Below are 19,702 nucleotides of genomic sequence, written 5' to 3' on the forward strand. Positions count from 1 at the left end.
TACTCCTGATCTTAAATGGAACACGTATATCAAATCTGTTGCCAAGGCCGCTGGAAAAATGGTGGGATCTTTCTATCGATCCAGTAGATATCTCACTGCTGATGCTATTCTCTATCTATATAAGAGCCAGGTACGTCCAAGGATGGAATACTGTTGCCACATCTGGGCAGGAGCTGCTAGAAAGGACTTGTCCTGCCTTGATAGAGTTCAAAATAGACTTCGTAGCCTCGTAGGAGATGTCCTTTTCTCCTCCTTACAACCTCTATCTCACAGAAGAGATGTTGCGAGTTTGTCTCTGATGTATCGTTATTTTCATGGAAAGTGTTCAACTGAGCTTCAATCTATGGTCCCCCCTCGCCAAACTTTCACAAGAAACACTCGTCTAGCTGTAAACACTATCAATAATTTCCCCCACTCTTTATCTGTGCCTAAACCTAAACATAGATTCCATGAACAAAGCTTCTTTCTTAGAACTGCACGCCTGTGGAATTGTCTTCCGTTTTCCTGCTTTCCGGCTGACTACAATATGGTTGTGTTCAAGTCTAAGGTAAATAAGTTCTTGATGAGCCGTTCCATATAAGTTATTAAATTTACCAAATTTTCATTACTAATGATTACTATATTGACCAACTTCTACTGTACACTCTTTAACCCTTATCCTTGAGTGGCCTCTGGGCCTTGATAATGTGGTGATGCCTTTGTAAAAAAAAAAAAAAAAAAAATTTCTTTGAGAAAAGAAAAAATTCCTCGACTGTTTTTTTTTTAAAGGTAAAAACTTATAAGTAAAATGTGACTATTTTCCATCTATGGTGACACATTTCTTCACGCACAAAGCTAGAGGCTAACACGAACATGTGGTTTTTACATAATTCTGACCATCCGTATTTTTTTTTTTTTTTTTTTTTAATTCAATTTTCACCCCAAACAAGGCACAGTGCCACTTTGAAGCAGGGGCTACTATCAGGGACTTAATTAGCGGGGTCATTATGAAGGGAGATGAGTAGAAAGATGTTTGTTGACATTACACTTGAACTTCTGCATATCGTTGCAGTTGGGAAAGCAGAATCCCGGAAGGGAGTTCCAAAGACCCGCAGTTCTGGGGAAGAAACTATTGGAGTAAAAGGCTTTCTTGCACCTAGGGATCTCTACTGTAAAGGGATGAGACTTAGTAGCTTGTCGGGTTTGTCGGGGGTAGTTACGTCGGGGAGGTACAAGTGTTTGCAGTTCGTCAGAGCATTCACCATTGAAGTATTTGTAGAACAGGCAGAGGGATGCAACATCTCGTCGATGGGACAGAGGCTGAAGCCTAGATGACAGTTCAGGACCTATCAGGTTGGCGACTCTCTTTTGAACCCTGTCCATGAGCGAGAGACAAGAAGCAGATGCACCAGCCCAGATGTGACAACAGTACTCCATACATGGGCGAATGGTTGCCTTATAGAGGTATAGGATACTGTCAGGCGTAAGTAGTTTTCTAGCACGGTAGAGGGAGCCAACCTTCCTTGCAGCAGCCTTGGCAATGCTCTCAATGTATCTATTCCAGTTCATATTCCCTGTAAACGTTAGACCGAGGAGTTTAAAAGAAGTACTTTCAGGTAATGTGTTCTTGGCCATTGCTATTGGTGGCAGAGAAGGTTTCTTGTAGTTATTGAAGGAAACAAGCTTAGTCTTAGCAGCATTGAATGTGACCAACCATTTTTGTCCCCATTCCACTACGGATTGGAGGTCATCCTCTAGTGTTTCTGCCATTTCCTTGGATATGTGTTCATTTGTTTTCCCCTCATATCTGTTATAGAGAGTGGTGTCATCGGCAAATATACCCATCTCCGAAACAATTTTATCAGGGAGGTCATTTATGAATATCAGGAATAATAGAGGTCCAAGGATAGACCCCTGAGGTACTCCCGCATTTATATCGTATTGTTTGGATATACGACCGTCGAGGACAACTTTGATTTTTCTATTACTTAAGAAGGATTTAATTACATTATGAATTCTTCCAGTGATTCCATATGATCTAATTTTCCTTAGAAGACCATCGTGCCATACCCTGTCAAAAGCCTTAGATATATCGAGGGCCACCGCTCTACCCTCCCCTGTTTTATCCAATGAACGGTATATACGTTCAGAAACTACAGTTAAGATGGTGTTTATTTGCTCCCCCACTGAGCAAATTAGGCACAAGGCCGTTTTTAATGTGAGGTAAAAACCAGCTCCCCTAAAAGGGGTCACTCTGGTTACCAAAAATAATAATTGTCCCAGTATAGAGGGTTTCCCCTCCATTGACTGGTACAAATTATCTTAAGTGCAGCATCTGCCGGAACAGATACTACACTTTGATCCCGACCTGAAGGCCAGGAATAGAAACTACAGTTAAGATATCTGCTGTTGAACGGGCTTGCCTGAATCCATATTGTTTGTCAGTCAGGAGTTTAGCAGCTGTTAGGTGCTGGACTAGGGCTTGATTAACTAAGGACTCAAATATTTTGGCGAAAAGCGGGAGGAGGCTAATGGGGCAATAATTTAGTGGGTCAGTTCTTTCACCAGAATTCTTGAAGACTGGTACCACAGAGGCGGTTTTCCAGCAGTCAGGAAAACAAGATTCGTTAAGGCATTTATTGTAAAGTTTGGACAGAACTAGAGCAACCTCGGCAGAGCATTTTTTTAATAGCACAGCCGGGATGAGATCTGGTCCACACGCTTTTGAGGTGTCTAGGTTTTTTATAATAGCATGTACCTGAGAAGAGGTGATTTTCAAATCGTCTAGTGAGGCGTCTGTTCGCAGAGGAAAATCAGGGAGTGAGTGGTGTACAGAGTTCAGTGTGGAGTTTGAGGCAAACCGACTGGCAAGCAGATTAGCCTTGTCAGTTGCCGTGCAAGCAACCTCATGATCGTTTGATAGTGGGGGAATAGTTGACTGTCCATTATTTACTACGCTGTTGTAGATTTTCCAAAAATCCCGGGTTCCTAATTTCTGTGCTTCGATGCGTTTTCTGGTGGTTTCAGAGTAATCTGTCTTAGCTGTCTCTATCACTCTCTTACAATTATTTTCAAAACAAGAACAAACACTGCTTCGATGTATCGCTAACACCGTAACAATGCTTACGTAATGGCGGCCTTTTCAAATAGTTCTTTTAAAAAATTCTTTTATTTTAAAAAATACATGGAATTTAAAACAAATATGGATAAATTCTTAAAAATGAAGAATGGAAGTACCTATTGAATAGTATTTTTTTTATAGATAAGTGATTTTTTGGAATTTATATATACATATATTTATCGAAGCAAGTTAAAATTTGTTGATTTTCTTTAAATCTTTCTTAAAGAAAACCGATTAAAAAGCAAAAAACAAATATTGCATAATTTGCTGTTAAACCTGTTATTTTTTTAAAATTTGGTCTTTGCTCCTTTAATTGAAAAAAAAAAAAATTATGGTTTGAATTACATTTTTCAAGTAGTTTGGAAAGATAGGAGGTCGAATAGCTTCAAGTAGCTTGGAAAGATAGGAGGTCGAATTATTCCATTTTTCTCACGCTTTTTTAATGTCAGTTTCTGACACTGCTAGTGACGTAAAAATTTACCACTTTTTTTTTTTTTTTTTTTATAAAACAAAGAATCTCGGGTAAATATTACCTTACGCTACAACAGAACACTGATCACTACTTTGGTTTTATAGTGGTATTGGTGGTCGCTGACAACGAATCTGATAATTAAACCCACCGCAAATTTACTGTTACCGCGCCCCAGCATCACCACAATGTAAACAGAATTTTTGTTAAATGGTAAATGTCGGCGCGTTACTTACGGAAAAACGGTTGAGAAAGCACCTGTTAATGCAATGCCCCCCCCCCCAAAAAAAAGAACGAAAAACATGTTTGGTGGTTATAATTTTGTAAACCGCTCGTGAAAACTTTTTTTAGATCAATTAATAAAAAGCATTAAAACTACATAAGACAAAAAAATAAATGAATAAACCATTTTTTTTTTTTTTAAACTTTCTTTGAAATGGCCGCTTGAAGATTCTGGCATGCCCAGATTCCTACGCGATGTGATAGGACACACCACTACTACGCCCGTTCGCACGCGAACGTATCATGTAAGAAAAACACTACCGAAGGCGGTGAAATGACACAAAATAGTCCCAAAGTCTAGGAGTTCATACCGTCCATGCAAACGGAAAATTTGCGGCGAGTTTCATTAACCGATTTGTTGTCAGCGACCTCGAATAAATTTAAAAAAAAAAAAAAATTAGAGTGGTCGGTGTTCTGTTGTAGCGTCAGGTAACATTTACCGAATCTCGTTTTTACTTTTTGCTAAAATAAAATGACCAAAATTTATCTCGCATGTCAAAGAAAATCAAAAGAAACAAGTGTCCTAAAAAGGTTAATCTAATGACTAAATCGGTTTCTTCCCCTTTTATTTTTGGTGGGTGGGAGTGTCATTTCCCTCTTCCCCGTTCTTATAATCGTGGTGTTTGAACAATAAAATATAGTTTACTTTATAAAACAACTATGTTATGTATTCATTCGACAAAATATTTTAAATTATTTATGGTGCTTTTACAGATTAACCCCCATGGCAGATATTGGCTCGGTAAAGACCGATAACAGTAGAAAGACGACAGTATAAACTTTTAGCAAAGTGTAGTCTGTTTTGAAATCACACTTTAGATGTTCTTGCTCTGATCAATGAAGAAATCATTCTAGACCGAGGCAATTTTTATTTTCATCTCAATCCGGAGTATCCCTTTTTAAGGGAGATAAATTTTTCGGTGTTTGTTAAGATAAAATCGACAAATCGATTTTTTTTAATGTCGTTTTAAGCAAAAACTTCACTTCAATTGGCATGTCGAAAATAGTAATATATCCAAAAATTAGGAAAATTCATCGAATAATTGCTATTGTGTTTTAGTAAAAAAAAAAAAAAATTTTAATCGGTACTAATGCAGAGAGTGGGGTTACTGTACACAGATTCGAAAAAGTTGTCAAAAAACAAATATATAACAAATAAATGTTATTAAAGGCAAGATAAGTTACTTTTCTGTCAAACTGGATATATTTTTTGTGTTTTCATTCAATGTAACATATTTATTCAGCTCGAAAAACATACAGTGTTTACCGATGTATTCGAAAATTCAAGATGGCGTCTCACACCCTCTTTAACACCGTAAGTATGGAAAAAGGTGTTATAAATAAAAAACTATACAAAATACTATTAAAAACCCGCCGAATATATGTCAACCTATGTCACGGTAACATATATTGAGCGAGTTTTTAACAGTATTTTATCCGGTTTTTTATTTATAACATCTTATCCCACACTTACCGTGTTAAAGAGAGAATAAGACGCCATCTTGAATGTTCCAATACATCGGTAAACGCTGTATGGTTTTCGAGCTGAATAAACATGTTACATTGAATAAAAACACGAAAAATATATGCAGTTTGGTAGAAAAGTAACTTATCTTGCCTTTGATAACATTTATTTGTTATATATTTGTTTTTTGACAACTTTTTCGAATCTATGTGTACAGTAAAACAAACCCCAGCCATGATAAACATGTAATCTAAAATATTAGTTCCAAGTTATGTCCCCTGTATGTGAATTCTGTCTACTTTATAATGTCTAAGAAAAATGCAATTTTACCCAATTTTCCATATAAATTACTTATAACTATAAATAACTTTCTACTCGATGATTTTTCGTAATATTTCTATTTTCAGCATGACAATTAAGTACGTAATATTGTTCTTGCTTAAAACGACATTTTAAAAAAAATCGATTTGTTAACTATTTTATTTTTAACAAACACCGATTCCCTTCCTCCTTACAGACTGACCTTTTGTCTAATTGGAGGAGACGAATAAGGATCATCCAAATTGAAACCCAGAGTTCTTGAATAGGTGAACGAGATCACAAAAATATTTTTCGTGTGGAATTCACAAAATAAAAACTGCCGACGCGATTGATTTTGGCGTTCGCTGGATTATTATTGATGGTTGTACAACTCCGCCTTGATTTTCTGTAAGTGGTGATGGTGGTGACTGGTGAACCTGAACGAAACATAAAACTTGAGTTTCGGTTTTTAAAAAAAAAGGGGGGGGTAAAATTCTGCAAGGCGGAGTTGTACAACCATCACCACCACCTCTGCGTAATTTCGGTAATATTATACAAACACCGTGACAGCGAATTAACCCTAACCCTAACCCTAACGCTGTCACGGTGTTTGTATAATAATACCGTAATTTCTATACTTATAGGTTTTTGGAAATTCTTTCACTTGATTATTATTGATTGGACACTAATTAACCAGATTGTGAAAAAAAAAAATTGAAAAAAAAAAAAATCATTATACAACTCCGCCTGTCCAATCAATAATAATCTAACTTCTGTAATAGTCTCCCTCCCCCTTTTTTTTTTTTTTTTTTTTTTTTTTTACACTAAACTCAATGGATATATGAATAAAATAAAAACGTAAATATATATATTTTTTTTTTTTCCACCAGTTTTAGAAACCAGTTTCATCGTCCAGTCAACTTTTGGTTGTAGCGCAATATCGACTGCCGTAGGGGTTAATCTATATAAGCACGAAGACAAATAATAATTTAGTTAAAAAAGAAAAAAATAGAACGAAACAAAAATGAAAGTTGAGACTGTTAAGCATCATGGAATAGTAGAAACACCTAAATAATCATCTCAAAAATAAAATTGACATATATATATATATATATATATATATATATCAATTTTTGTTTGCAGAGATGTGATTTTTTTTTTTTTTTTTTTTTTTTTTTGATGAATGAATAAATATTCAAAAATAACGAGAAAACTTACGCCTTCCTTTTGGTTCCTGAGCTCATCAGTATTGTATTTGATGAAGAATAAATGAAACGTTAAACTTATATTTCGGTAAAATGTCTTACTATTTTTTAACGAGGTTCTGGTTGTCAATTGGCTGTCATGACTATTAATGAAAATATTGATACATTTATCACAAACACTTTACACACGCCTTATTTAGCCTAAAAAAACTACTTTTTTACGGACACATCATCATTCTGTTAAGGCTGGTCGACCGTCTATGGAAGGAGAGATTACTGAAAAATCACGGAAGGGGAAATAAACAAGTAAATAATAAATTAACAAAAAAAAAAATGAAACTGGAAATAAATCGGCAACTGTTTTTGTTTGTCTTAAATCAAATGTTTTTACTTCTCCTGTTGACGCGGTTCAGCCATGTTTGTTCACGTGGGCCATAACTTCGTGACGTCACCTGGCGGCAATATCTCGATTTGAATTTAAATTATGAAATTGATTAAAGAAAAAAAACAAGTTTTTTTTTTTGTTTTTTTTTACCACAAACAAGGCATGTTGTAGGGGGCTACTATCAGGGACATGGGCATCAGGGGTACTGTGTAGGGAGTTGCGCAGCAAGATGTTGGTTCACGTTTCACTTGAACTTCTCAGTACAGTCGGGGATTCTATTTTTACGATATTTTCAGGGTCAATGTGAAATTTTATGTTCTTTCCAATAAACCGAATATAATATTTTAGACAAACGTTTTTTTTTTTAATAAGTAAATAATTGATTTACTCACCGAAAAGTAAATAATTAATTTACTCACAAATTGAAGAGAAAAGGTCAATAAATAATATATTTAAATTAAAAAAAAAAAAAACATAGTGTTTTTTAGAATTTTACCTGTAAAGTTTGAAGTTTAAAACCTTTTTTTTTTTAAACCACGTTATTTGTTTTTTCTTTTTTTTTTAATGGAACCTTGGTCCTTGCTCCTTTAATTGAAAAAAAAAATTAGGGCTTGAATTACATTTTTCGAGCTTGGAAAGACAGGGGGTCGAATAATTCACGCCTCCCATTTTGAAATGTCTATTAAAAAGTAAATAATTTATGTACCAAAGTCTTATATATCACAAATTGAAGAGAAAAGGTCAATAAATAATATATTCAAATTTAAAACAAAAAGAAAGTACTGTTTTTTAGAAATTTACCTGTAAAGTCCGAAGTTTAAAACCTTTTTAAAAAAAAAAAAACACGTTTTTTTGTTTTGTTTTTTTGTTTTTTTTATGAAACCATGGTCCTTGCTCCTTTAATTGAAAAAAAAATTAGGGCTTGAATTACATTTTTCGAGGAGTTATAAGCTTGGAAAGATGGGGTGGAATTATTCACTATTTTCACGAAATTTCTGACACACATAGGGACCCGGCAGGGAATTCCAAAGTTTAGCTGTCCTGGGAAAGAAACTACTGGAGTAGAAGGCTCTCTTACATCTAGGGATCTCTACTGTGAAGGGTGAGATTTAGCTGCTTGTCAGGTTTGTCGGGAGTATTTATGTTGAGGGGGCACAAGTGCTTGCAGTTCGTCAGAGCATTCACCGTTAAAGTACTTGTAGAAAAGGCAAAGGGATGCAACATTTCGTCGATAGAACAGAGGCTGAAGCTTAGATGACAGTTCAGGACCTATCAGGTTGGCGACTCTCTTTTGAACCTTGTCTAGGAGCGAGTGACTAGTAGAAGACGCACCAGCCCAAGTATGACAACAATACTCCATACATGGGCGAATGGTGGCCTTATAGAGGTATAGGATACTTTTGGGCGTTAGTATCTTTCTAGCACGGCAGAGATAACCTACCTTCTTCGCAGCGGTTCTGGCGATACTCTCAATGTAATTGTTCCAACTCATGTTTCCTGTGAACGTTAGGCCGAGGAGTTTAAAGGATGTACTTTCAGATAAAGAGTCATTGGCCATTGCTATTGGCGGTAGAGAAGGTTTCTTGTAATTATTGAACGAAACGAGTTTTGTCTTGGTAGCATTGAATGTGACCATCCACTTATGTCCCCATTCCACTACAGATCGGAGGTCATCCTCTAGTGCTTCTGCCATTTCTTCAGATATGTGTTCATTTGTTTTCCTGTCATGTCTGTTATAGAGTGTGGTGTCGTCAGCATATATACCCATCTCAGAGGCAATTTTGTCAGGGAGGTCATTTATGAATATTAGGAATAACAGAGGTCCCAGAATAGACCCCTGAGGCACTCCCACATTTATATCGTATTGTTTAGATGTACGACCGTCGAGGACAACCTGGATTTTTCTCTTATCTAAAAAGGATTTAATTATGTCATGTATTCTTCCAGTGATACCATATGATCTGATTTTCCTGAGAAGACCTTCATGCCAGACCCTGTATAAAAAAGCCTTAGATATATCTAGAGTTACCGCTCTACCCTCTCCCGCTTTGTCCAGTGACTGGTATATACGTTTTAAGATTACAGTTAGGATGTCTGCTCTTAAACGGGCTTGTCTAAATCCATTTTCTTGGTCAGTCAGAAGTTTAGCATCAGTAAGGTGATGGACTAGAGCTTGGTTAATTATTGTCTCAAATATTTTGGTGAAAAGTGAGAGGAGGCTAATGGGGTGATAATTTACTGGGTCAGTTCTTTCACCAGAATTCTTGAAAACTGGTACTACAGAAGCAGTTTTCCAGCAGGCAGGAAAGCAAGATTCATTAAGGCATTTGTTGTAAAGTTTGGAGAGAGTCAGGGAGGGAGTGGTTGGCAGGGTCCAGTGTGGAGTTGGAGGCTAACCGACTGGCAAGCATGTTAGCCTTCTTAGTTGCAGAGCAAACAACCTCATGCTTGTTGGATAGTGGGGGGGATTGTTGATTGCCCATTATTTACTACACTGTTGTAGATTTTCCAGAAGTCACGGGTTCCTAATTTCTGTGCTTCAATGCGTTTTTTGGTGGTTTCAGTAAATTCTCTCTTAGCTGTCGCTATTTCTTTCTTACAGTTACTTCTGGCTTCTATGTACTTCTGTCTGTTTGAACTGGACTTGGACTTATGTCGGTTAAATCTGCGGTATGCATGCTGCCTTTGCGCAATGGCGGCTGCACAAGTAGAAGTAAACCATTGGGGAGAGTGGGCCTTGCTATAAAATTTCTGTGTGGGGAACATGTGCTTCAATTGCTGTTTTGAACCATTCAGTCGTCTCATTTGCGCACTGTTCAGCAGGAAGTGAAAAGATATTTTGCCATGGGGCGTCCCTGATGAGATCCCTGATGACTTCCCAGTCAGCCTTTTTATAATATCTCGTTGTTTTGAGCAGTGGCTCTTCAGTTTTGGGTCTAGAGTTTAGGGCTATTTCAACCATTACGGCTGCATGATCGGCGTTCCCAAGTGGGCTGTGGGCATTAGTTACACAGTCATCGGGAACTGTGGTCAGAAACAGATCTAGAAGTGATGCGTGTTGTTCTTGCTGGTCTGGGAAATGGGTTGGAAACGTAACCATCTGTGATAGGGAATGAGGTATAGAGAAGTTATATATAGTCATACCAGCTATGTCTGTGTAAGTAGAAAATTCAAGCCAGTTGCTGTGGTGGACATTGAAGTCACCAAACACATGCACTTGTGCGCTAGTGTCGAGGGAAAGTGCTGTATCTATGCTGTCAGAGACTTTGTTTATTAGGGTACAGTCCTGGGTCGAGGGAGAGTGGTAGAGAAAATGAAAGTAGCTAATGTTATGTTGCACATAAAGGCTTGATCGTCCGATTCTAGTTTAGTTTCTCTAGTCAAGGGGAGGGTGTTCCGAATATATACTCCAAGCCTGTGCATATGTCTGTCAGAGTCCTTACATCAGAGTGGGAGATATCCAGGCAGGTTAAAGTAGTTAGAGGGGATGTAGGAGTGTAGGCTAGTCTCACTTAGTGCTAAGATATCCGGGATTTTTTTTAGAAGAAATGCTTCGATATCATTTAAATTAGTTCTAAGCCCACGGATGTTAGTAAATGCAAGCCTCAAGGGAGAAGACAGGTTGGTTTTGTTTGAGTTTGAGCCTGGTTTTAGCGTAATTTTAAATTGTACTGTCATTATTTTTTTAAGAGTTTCAGTTCAGATAAGGGATGCTGAACAAGTGGTTATGCAGAGTACCAGACATGCAACACAAGCAGACCATCAGTTGTCCTGCCATCTACTAGGATTGTGGCCTCGGGACAGCCCACCTGGGATGAGTGCAGGGTCCCTTTCCATGCGCGACATGGCACTACAAACAACCCGATATTATACAACTGTTGATGGAGCAGCCACTCTAAGCGCTACCAAAGAGTTAGGACTCCTGCACTACCAGTCTGGAACAGCAGCCAGGAACTGTCTATCCGGTACACTCAACCTATCAGACGATGGTCAACCCAATCTACTTGTACTGGCATTATCGCATTCAAGCACTCCCAAGTGCCCAGTTTAAGGGATGTGATGTGTCGGGAGTGGGGAAAACGGCATTCATTGCCCTAGTCAGGAAACAAGATCGACCACTGAAGGTCTGTCGACTCCCTGTGATTCGACCTCTGCGCCTAGCTAATAGGCAAAGAAGGAGTATGGAAGCCGGGCGACAGTGCCTATCTACTCCTTAAGCAGTTTAGGTTTGCAGACCGATAATTTGTTTGAGTCACCAACTCAAGGAAGGTTGTCATCCAAGACTGGAGAGGCCTTCCTCCCCTTAGGTTTAGCTTCAGAGTTTTATGTATATATAAGTATATATATATATAAAAAGTTTTGTGTTATAGGTAGCTGAAGTACTTCCTAACTTCCGGCATAGTGCTACTTTAAAACTATTTTGCGAATATTATGTATTGGATACGTTTTTTTTTTAATGATGCTTGAATTTTGTTCTTTTAATTTCAATAATTTTATTTTATTAGGTACAGGCAAAATGAATGCCGATGCTCAAAATGTATAAACATTTTGACCCCTCCCTTTACTTAAAAATTCACCAAACAGTTTTAATGAAATTGTCAGTATTTATCAAATAATAATCACGGAATATAATGAATTAATTATTTTTATTTAAATCTGAGTGGAAATGCATTATTTTGTTTAAACAAAAAATACCTTTACTAAAGTTATGGTTTTCAGTAGTAAATAAAAAACGCAAGAATTTATTTTTGCTTAAAGCATCGTAATTTGTAGCAAAAAAAAAAAAAAAAAAAATTTTTACAGGAACATTACGAAAAAAAAGCCCTAAAGTCCGTATTAATGAATTCGATATAACCCGAAGAAAAATGAATTTCTCGAACTACCGATATTACCATTGAATTAAGCATTGTTTATTTAATATTTTCACACACAAAAAAAAAAAAATTATAATAGCAAAAATATTTCTACTTTTTTTTTAATTACAGATTCGCATAATTTTTATATGCAAGATTTTAATAATTTCCTTGCTCACAAGAACATAAAACTTTCGGCGTAACATAATTTTTATATAATTTCGAAGAATAATTAAAAAAATAATAATTTAAAAACAGAAATATAAAAAATAATTAAATTAAAAAATGATAAAAATTGATACAGACGTTCAGAATAAGAATGTATGGATGCACGTCTGGGAAAAAAAAAAAAAAAAAAGAAATCTGACACCCCTACCTCCTTTTCATGACTTCATGTTGAAACAGCGTTTTGATTGGCTGAAATTTTGGGCTTCCGTACATTCGTGTTTACAAAATGGTTGCGTTTTCATGAACGGCATAATTACTTGCTTTTTGAGGGGTAATTAAGCTGTATTTTGTATAAACAAGGTGTTTTTTTTTTTATTTAATTCAATATCTTAGGACTTTACTGAACTAATTATCTTTGAAATAGACTCAGAAAACTAATATTTATCTTTTAAAGGATTTTTACAATAAATTTATTTAACTTCAAAATTTATCTGAATTGGTTAGCTTGCCGTGAAAACATTTTCATAACTTTTTTTTTTTTTTCACGTGTATTAATATTTTTTTCCTTTAGGAAATTTACTTTAATCTCTAATCTTCCAAATGCAATCAAAAAGTAATTAGAAACCTACAAAAAAATTATGATAACTCGGCTTTCAAAATTAGGTCCCTCTATTTTTTGCCTGCCCATTTTTACCCGTACCTATATTTTATACTTTCATAAACATATATTTATTATATAAATTAAAATAAAAACTTTCATTTTTAAAATTAAAAAACTGTAATTTTACAATTTTATAAACATATATTTTTAATAAAATTTAAAATAAAATACTTATATATTTGTTATTTTTTTATTAAAAGTGCAAGACTAATTGTGTTATTTTTATCTGTATAATTTATTAATTTTTATTTTATACTTTTCAATGATGTTCTTTTCTTATATTTTATTTCAATAAATCGTGTCACAATAGAAATAATGGAGAACAATAAAAGCGAAGGAACTGATTTGCCTTGTCACCGCTTCCAGTAGCACTACGCTGGAAATTAGGAAATACGTTAGCTCAGGCATGTCAAACAAAAAGTCCCTTCAAGGCCATATGAGTCGATTTGTATTGTCATTCGCCTATGTATGGAATACTGTTGTCATATTTGGGCTGGTGCATCTGCTACTAGTCTCTCACTCCTGGACGGGGTTCAAAAAAGAGTCACCAACCTGACAGGTCCTGAACTGTCATTTAAGCTTCAACCTCTATCCCATTGACGAAATGTTGCATCCCTCTGCCTCATTTGTTACTTGGTATAACTGAGCTAGTTTTTCGGTTGAAAAGTGAACAAAATCCACCCTCAGGTCCAAGTCAATGGCTTCTTTAGCTTTTTAATTTGGTAGCCTTGAGAATCCATCCACTAATGTCATATCTTTTCCAGGGTGATATACAATCGTCATATCTTTTCCAGGGTGATATACAATCGTCATATCTTTTCCAGGGTGATATACAATCGTCATATCTTTTCCAGGGTGATATACAATCGTCATATCTTTTCCAGGGTGATATACAATCGTTATATCTTTTCCAGGGTGATATACAATCGTCATATCTTTTCCAGGGTGATATACAATCGTCATATCTTTTCCAGGGTTATATACAATCGTCATATTTTTTCCAGGGTGATATACAATCGTCATATCTTTTCCAGGGTGATATACAATCGTCATATCTTTTCCAGGGTGATATACAATCTTTTTATCTTTTCCAAGGTGATATACAATCGTCATATCTTTTCCAGGGTGATATACAATCGTCATATCTTTTCCAAGGTGATATACAATCGTCATATCTTTTCCAGGGTGATATACAATCGTCATATCTTTTTCAGGGTTATATACAATCGTCATATCTTTTCCAGGGTGATATACAATCGTCATATCTTTTCCAGGGTGATATACAATCGTCATATCTTTTCCAGGGTGATATACAATCGTCATATCTTTTCCAGGGTGATATACAATCGTTATATCTTTTCCAGGGTGATATACAATCGTCATATCTTTTCCAGGGTGATATACAATCGTCATATCTTTTCCAGGGTGATATACAATCGTCATATCTTTTCCAGGGTGATATACAATCGTTATATTTTTTCCAGGGTGATATACAATCGTCATATCTTTTCCAGGGTGATATACAATCGTCATATCTTTTCCAGGGTGATATACAATCGTCATATCTTTTCCAGGGTTATATACAATCGTCATATCTTTTCCAGGGTGATATACAATCGTCATATCTTTTCCAGGGTGGTATACAATCGTCATATCTTTTCCAGGGTTATATACAATCGTCATATTTTTTCCAAGGTGATATACAATCGTCATATCTTTTCCAGGGTGATATACAATCGTTATATCTTTTCCAGGGTGATATACAATCGTCATATCTTTTCCAGGGTGATATACAATCGTCATATCTTTTCCAGGGTGATATACAATCGTTATATCTTTTCCAGGGTGATATACAATCGTCATATCTTTTCCAGGGTTATATACAATCGTCATATCTTTTCCAGGGTGATATACAATCTTTTTATCTTTTCCAAGGTGATATACAATCGTCATATCTTTTCCAGGGTGATATACAATCGTCATATCTTTTCCAAGGTGATATACAATCGTCATATCTTTTCCAGGGTGATATACAATCGTCATATCTTTTCCAGGGTGATATACAATCGTTATATCTTTTCCAGGGTGATATACAATCGTCATATCTTTTCCAGGGTGATATACAATCGTCATATCTTTTCCAGGGTGATATACAATCGTCATATCTTTTCCAAGGTGATATACAATCGTCATATCTTTTCCAGGGTGATATACAATCGTTATATCTTTTCCAGGGTGATATACAATCGTCATATCTTTTCCAAGGTGATATACAATCGTCATATCTTTTCCAGGGTGATATACAATCGTCATATCATACCCTTGCAACCGTAAAAGCATGCGTTGGAGGCAAAGTGGAGTTTGCAACTAAATATTTTAAGTTAATCATTTTCGGAGGCTTATAATCACTTTCCACCTGGAACGCACATCAATAGCTGTAAGTCTGGAGTCGTTCACAGCCAAAAACAACTGCAAGGAACTCCTGCTCTATGTTGGCATAGCGTTGCTTAGTCTCTCTTAACAATTTGGATGCAAATCAGTGGTGGGATTCAAATTTTTTAAGAACAGATTCTAAGAAAACAGATCGTGTATATATATATTAATATTATAGAAACTGTTATGTTAATAAGAATAAAGAATTTACTATAATGTAGTTATAGAATTTTTAAAATATCCAACTATTCTAAGTATAAATTTATCAATAATTATTTTGCTAATATTCTAATTAATACAGGTCTGAATAGGGGTTTATCTAATTTTAACAACTGGTTCGCCGAACTCATAATATTTTAAGCACTGATTCACACGAACCAGTGCGAACCGGCTGAATTCCATCACTGATGCAAATGCTATGGGTTTTCTTTCTTGAAGGAGAGCGGCAAAAAGTTCTCTAGTCGATGCATCAACTTGGATGACGATTTTCTTTGCTGGGTGAAAGAACAACAGAAACATATATTTGCAAATTAGATCCTTGATTTGCTGGAGGGATCTCTGATGATTTTCTGTCCACTAGTACTCCACTTCATTTTTTAGGAGATCTCTCGATGCTGCTGTGAGATCTGACATGTGTGGAATGAAAGGTGGCATGTACGTGATGATTCTCATCACCCTCTGTAGGTCGGTGGTGTTCAATGGACTAGGTAACATTTTTATTTCTGTTAGCTTGCTCGGATCAGGGTGCACACCATTTTGATCGTAGATTGCACAAAAAACTGAATCTGTTTCTTATTGATCGCACACTTTTCACGGTGGAAACAAAATCCTTCCTTCGGTGCAATCTTCATTAAATTGTGAGGATTCTTGTCATGCTCTTCTTAGGTTTCTCCAAAAACAATGACATCATCGATTAGATGTAGAGTGCCAAGGCACTTCTCCAGGATTATGTCCATCTTCTTGAGACATCACCAGACGAAGAGATAAGTTGTCCCAGAGTCATCACACAAAATGAAAAATCAAACTTTCTATAACCGGATACAACTTACAGGTTTACTGTAGCTTTGGATGCCGAAACATATAAAAACCGTTTCGTTTTTGAAATGCCTTGTTTCTTTGTTATTATTATCCCCAGGTTTGTTTCTAGACAATTCCAACACTCCCGTTTTCTTATTAATTTCGACAACTCCCCAAGAGGGGGGCCGCCGAAATGGTGACCTACCCAACAAAGTTTCAATAGGTACTTATAGGAAGGGCCACAAGAAGGTTGCCAACATCTTAAGTTGAAGTGATTTTTGTGGAACCAACTGGATTTGAACTTGGCATCCTGAGTTTGTCAGTCTTTGTCGTTAACCACTAAACCATCGTCACCTTCGTTTATTGTCAGAAGTAATAAAGAAAGAAGAATATTGTTCTGGTATTCACTTGAATTCATCCATTCTGGCTTTTTCCATTGTGGAAGGATTGGTCTTCTTATTGCAATCCCATTGAGCTGACATCAACCAAAGTGAGGAAATTGGCAAAATAAGGAATTGTTATGTTTATCTCCCTTCCATGGCAGGAAGCTGTGACACAAGGTCAAGAAAGTCGGATTTCAAAAGCCAGCAGCCTAGAAAAAAAGCACTTTGGCCTACAAAAAATGCTTGGAACAGCCCCATCGGCATTCCCCAGGGAGAGCGCTCTCTTTCTGTTATCTTTTGTGGGAATTGGTTTATTTTCCAAACTTTGCATCACTTTTATTTGCACTTAGTTCAATTTTTGTCAAGATTAACACTAGCTGATGTAATCACTATCCAACATAAGGACATCCATCATGTAACACAAGACTACTACACTTTTTGTTGTTTTTTACAGTTGGTTTTTAACCAAAGAAATTCCATTTTATTTTGGGATTTACAAGCAGTTAAACTTATATAGCTTTGCAAACTGAACTGGAAATTCTTCTTGTTGGGACGGATCAAAAGTTGATGTTATCACCCTAACTAGTGCTTAAAAGTGACAATGCACAGACACAAACCTAACAACGGGCCAACTGGCATGTTAGGCATAAGAGAAAAATGGTTCTTCAAAATTCTACGCAAAAGATGTTACTCAGTATACCTGTGCAGATTCACAAACAGAAGCCTACAAAGCATTCTGTTTCTATGTCAGACCACATCGCATTTTTTGTCAAAGATTCGTACACTTTGAATCTGAGAATGTGTGTTGAGGAAAATAGAACTTGCTTTATCTGCAACAGTTGTTATTTGATTTTTTGTTTCCCATCAACACAACACCATGAAAATGGTTTAGGGTTAGGATTACTGTTTCCATTTTGTTCAGGGCTTGAAAATTTTAGTTTTATTCTTGTTCAGTTTTTTTTTTTTTAGATTTTTTTTCCCAGATTTTTTTTCATTTCCTTTTTAGTTTTTAGTTTTTCATTTTTTTTTTGTTTTTCTTTTTAAGTTTTTTGTTTTTTGTTTAGTTTTTTTTTTTAGTTTTATGTTTTTTTCCAGATTTTTTTTTTCAGTTTTTTCTTTTTAGTTTAAAAAAATTTTTTCTTGGTTCAAGTAATGTTTCTTTACTTCAGCTTTTAAGCAAATGAATGAGTCATTACTATGTTCTTAGCTGTTCCTGATGTATGTCAATGATCTGGCAGAGAGCACTCCCAATTGTCTGCTTGAATTCATCTACATGTCTGCCTGCTCATCTCAAGCCAGTCTCTGTGATCTCCTCGATCCGATGTATGTCCTTCGAATGGAAATCCTAAATGTCTAATTTCATTTCTCAGTTACTCCCAGCTGACCATCTGAACTTGTTGTTACATCCATATGTTCCCTAGCTCACTCTCTGCATTGTTATCTGGCCTTCCAGAAAACTACCAACTCAGTGCCGTGGTGTCATTCATCTGAGGAGTAATTGGAACAAATACATTGAGCTATTTACCAAGGCTTCTGCGAGGAAGTTGGGTTCAAAAGTTACTCATACCTGAGAGTATTCACATAATGACAGCCTCTAAGGTTTTCCTTGAGCTTAGGGAATAACCAAAAGTCACAAGGAGGGTGAGGAGCTGTTTTGATGCCTATCTTCATCAAATAGTCTGTGATAAGGATGGTGTTCTCTGAGCACCCTTAGAACAAACTTTGCAATAACATACTGAATTTTCAAGAGTCTACAACAATTTTAAGTGTCTGTACATAAATATCTGGAAACTTATTGAAGGCACCTTGTAAGTCAGTGTACATCTCTGATTTTTAAGACAGCATTGAAGAGTTTTTCAGAGATTAAGGGATAAAAATCTGCAATATTAAATTGTAGGAAAATGCATTTGTTTGGATAATATTGAATCGGTCAATTCTTTCAGTAGTGCTAATTGGTTTAATTTTAGGTTCTTTCTTTTTTACCTACTTGATAATTCTAGATGGAAATTGTTTTGCTAATTCTTTCTACTTCAGGTCTAGTTGAGTTAATTAGTATAGTGGTTGGTTTGTTATTAAAATCGTTTTATGATCATTTAGTAGGATATATGCTTCCTTAGGTTATAATTTACTAACTATATCACTAATTTTAAGTTTATCAATAATAGGTTTACTACATCTATGCAGTTGGATGTGTTAGTGTCTATTTTTTGAATAATTTTTGTAATATTTTCTGATTAATGTATTACAGTTTGGTTATTTTATAGAAGTTGCCATTTTTATTTTGCTTTTACAAAGATTTTGTTAGAATTATTTATGTTTTCAACAATATTGCATAATTATTTTTTTAAATTATGTTGGTTATGAACTCTAAATATTTAATCATATTAAAATCATTAATAATATTTGTTTTCAAGTCTAACTTTAAGAATTGTGGGTGAAGATTTCAGGCTATGAAATATGCAGGATTTTATCTTTGTCTCTTTCATATTTACTAAAATTAAAAATGTGCTCATTAACATATTTTTTCATTGGGGTATTTATATATATCTCTACTAATACATAAAAGTCACTTTGTGTGTGTGTTCCTTCCTCATAGGTTCCGAAACAGCTGAGCCTATCTTTTGAAAATTTCATGCAAAGCTAATTTATATGTCTGGTAGTGTTCTTAGAAATGTTTTGTACAGAAATTCATCTGATAAGTATCGAAAATCGAAAAAATCCGATCTTAAAAATAGTCTTTCTCTTATAGATAAAAAAGAAATATTTTTACAGGGGAATATTTTACATACACCGTCCGGTGTAACAGAAAATATTCCCCTGTAAAAATTCTTCTTTTTATCTATAACAAAAGAAAGCCTATGTTTAAGACCGTCAAGCCCAAATATCAGCTAATGTAATATTGTAAACAAACACAGACGGAATTTAATGAGCGATATTATCATTATTATTTTTTTTGCAATTTGGTCCACCAGGCAAATTAT

At 35.5% G+C, this 19,702-nt stretch overlaps 1 protein-coding gene across 2 annotated transcripts in view; it reads right to left on the reverse strand.

Moving 5' to 3' along the window:
- LOC145294065 (ras-related protein Rab-20-like) overlaps positions 1-7,257 on the reverse strand; it is a 52,909-nt gene extending 45,652 nt beyond the window's left edge. The window contains exon 1 of one of the 2 annotated variants that reach the window (XM_080141065.1): positions 5,840-6,034. In XM_080141065.1, coding sequence (XP_079997191.1) covers positions 5,840-5,874 — 35 coding nt within the window. In that variant the 5' untranslated portion in view covers positions 5,875-6,034. Of the gene's footprint in view, positions 1-5,839; positions 6,035-6,834 lie in introns of those variants that run through there. The other variant, XM_080141066.1, reaches the window with a different exon arrangement.
- Positions 7,258-19,702: the final 12,445 nt, after the last annotated feature.

The sequence above is a fragment of the Euprymna scolopes genome, chromosome 15 (assembly GCF_053919585.1).
Source record: "Euprymna scolopes isolate OS-2025 chromosome 15, ASM5391958v1, whole genome shotgun sequence".
Classification (NCBI taxonomy): Eukaryota; Metazoa; Mollusca; class Cephalopoda; order Sepiida; family Sepiolidae; genus Euprymna; species Euprymna scolopes.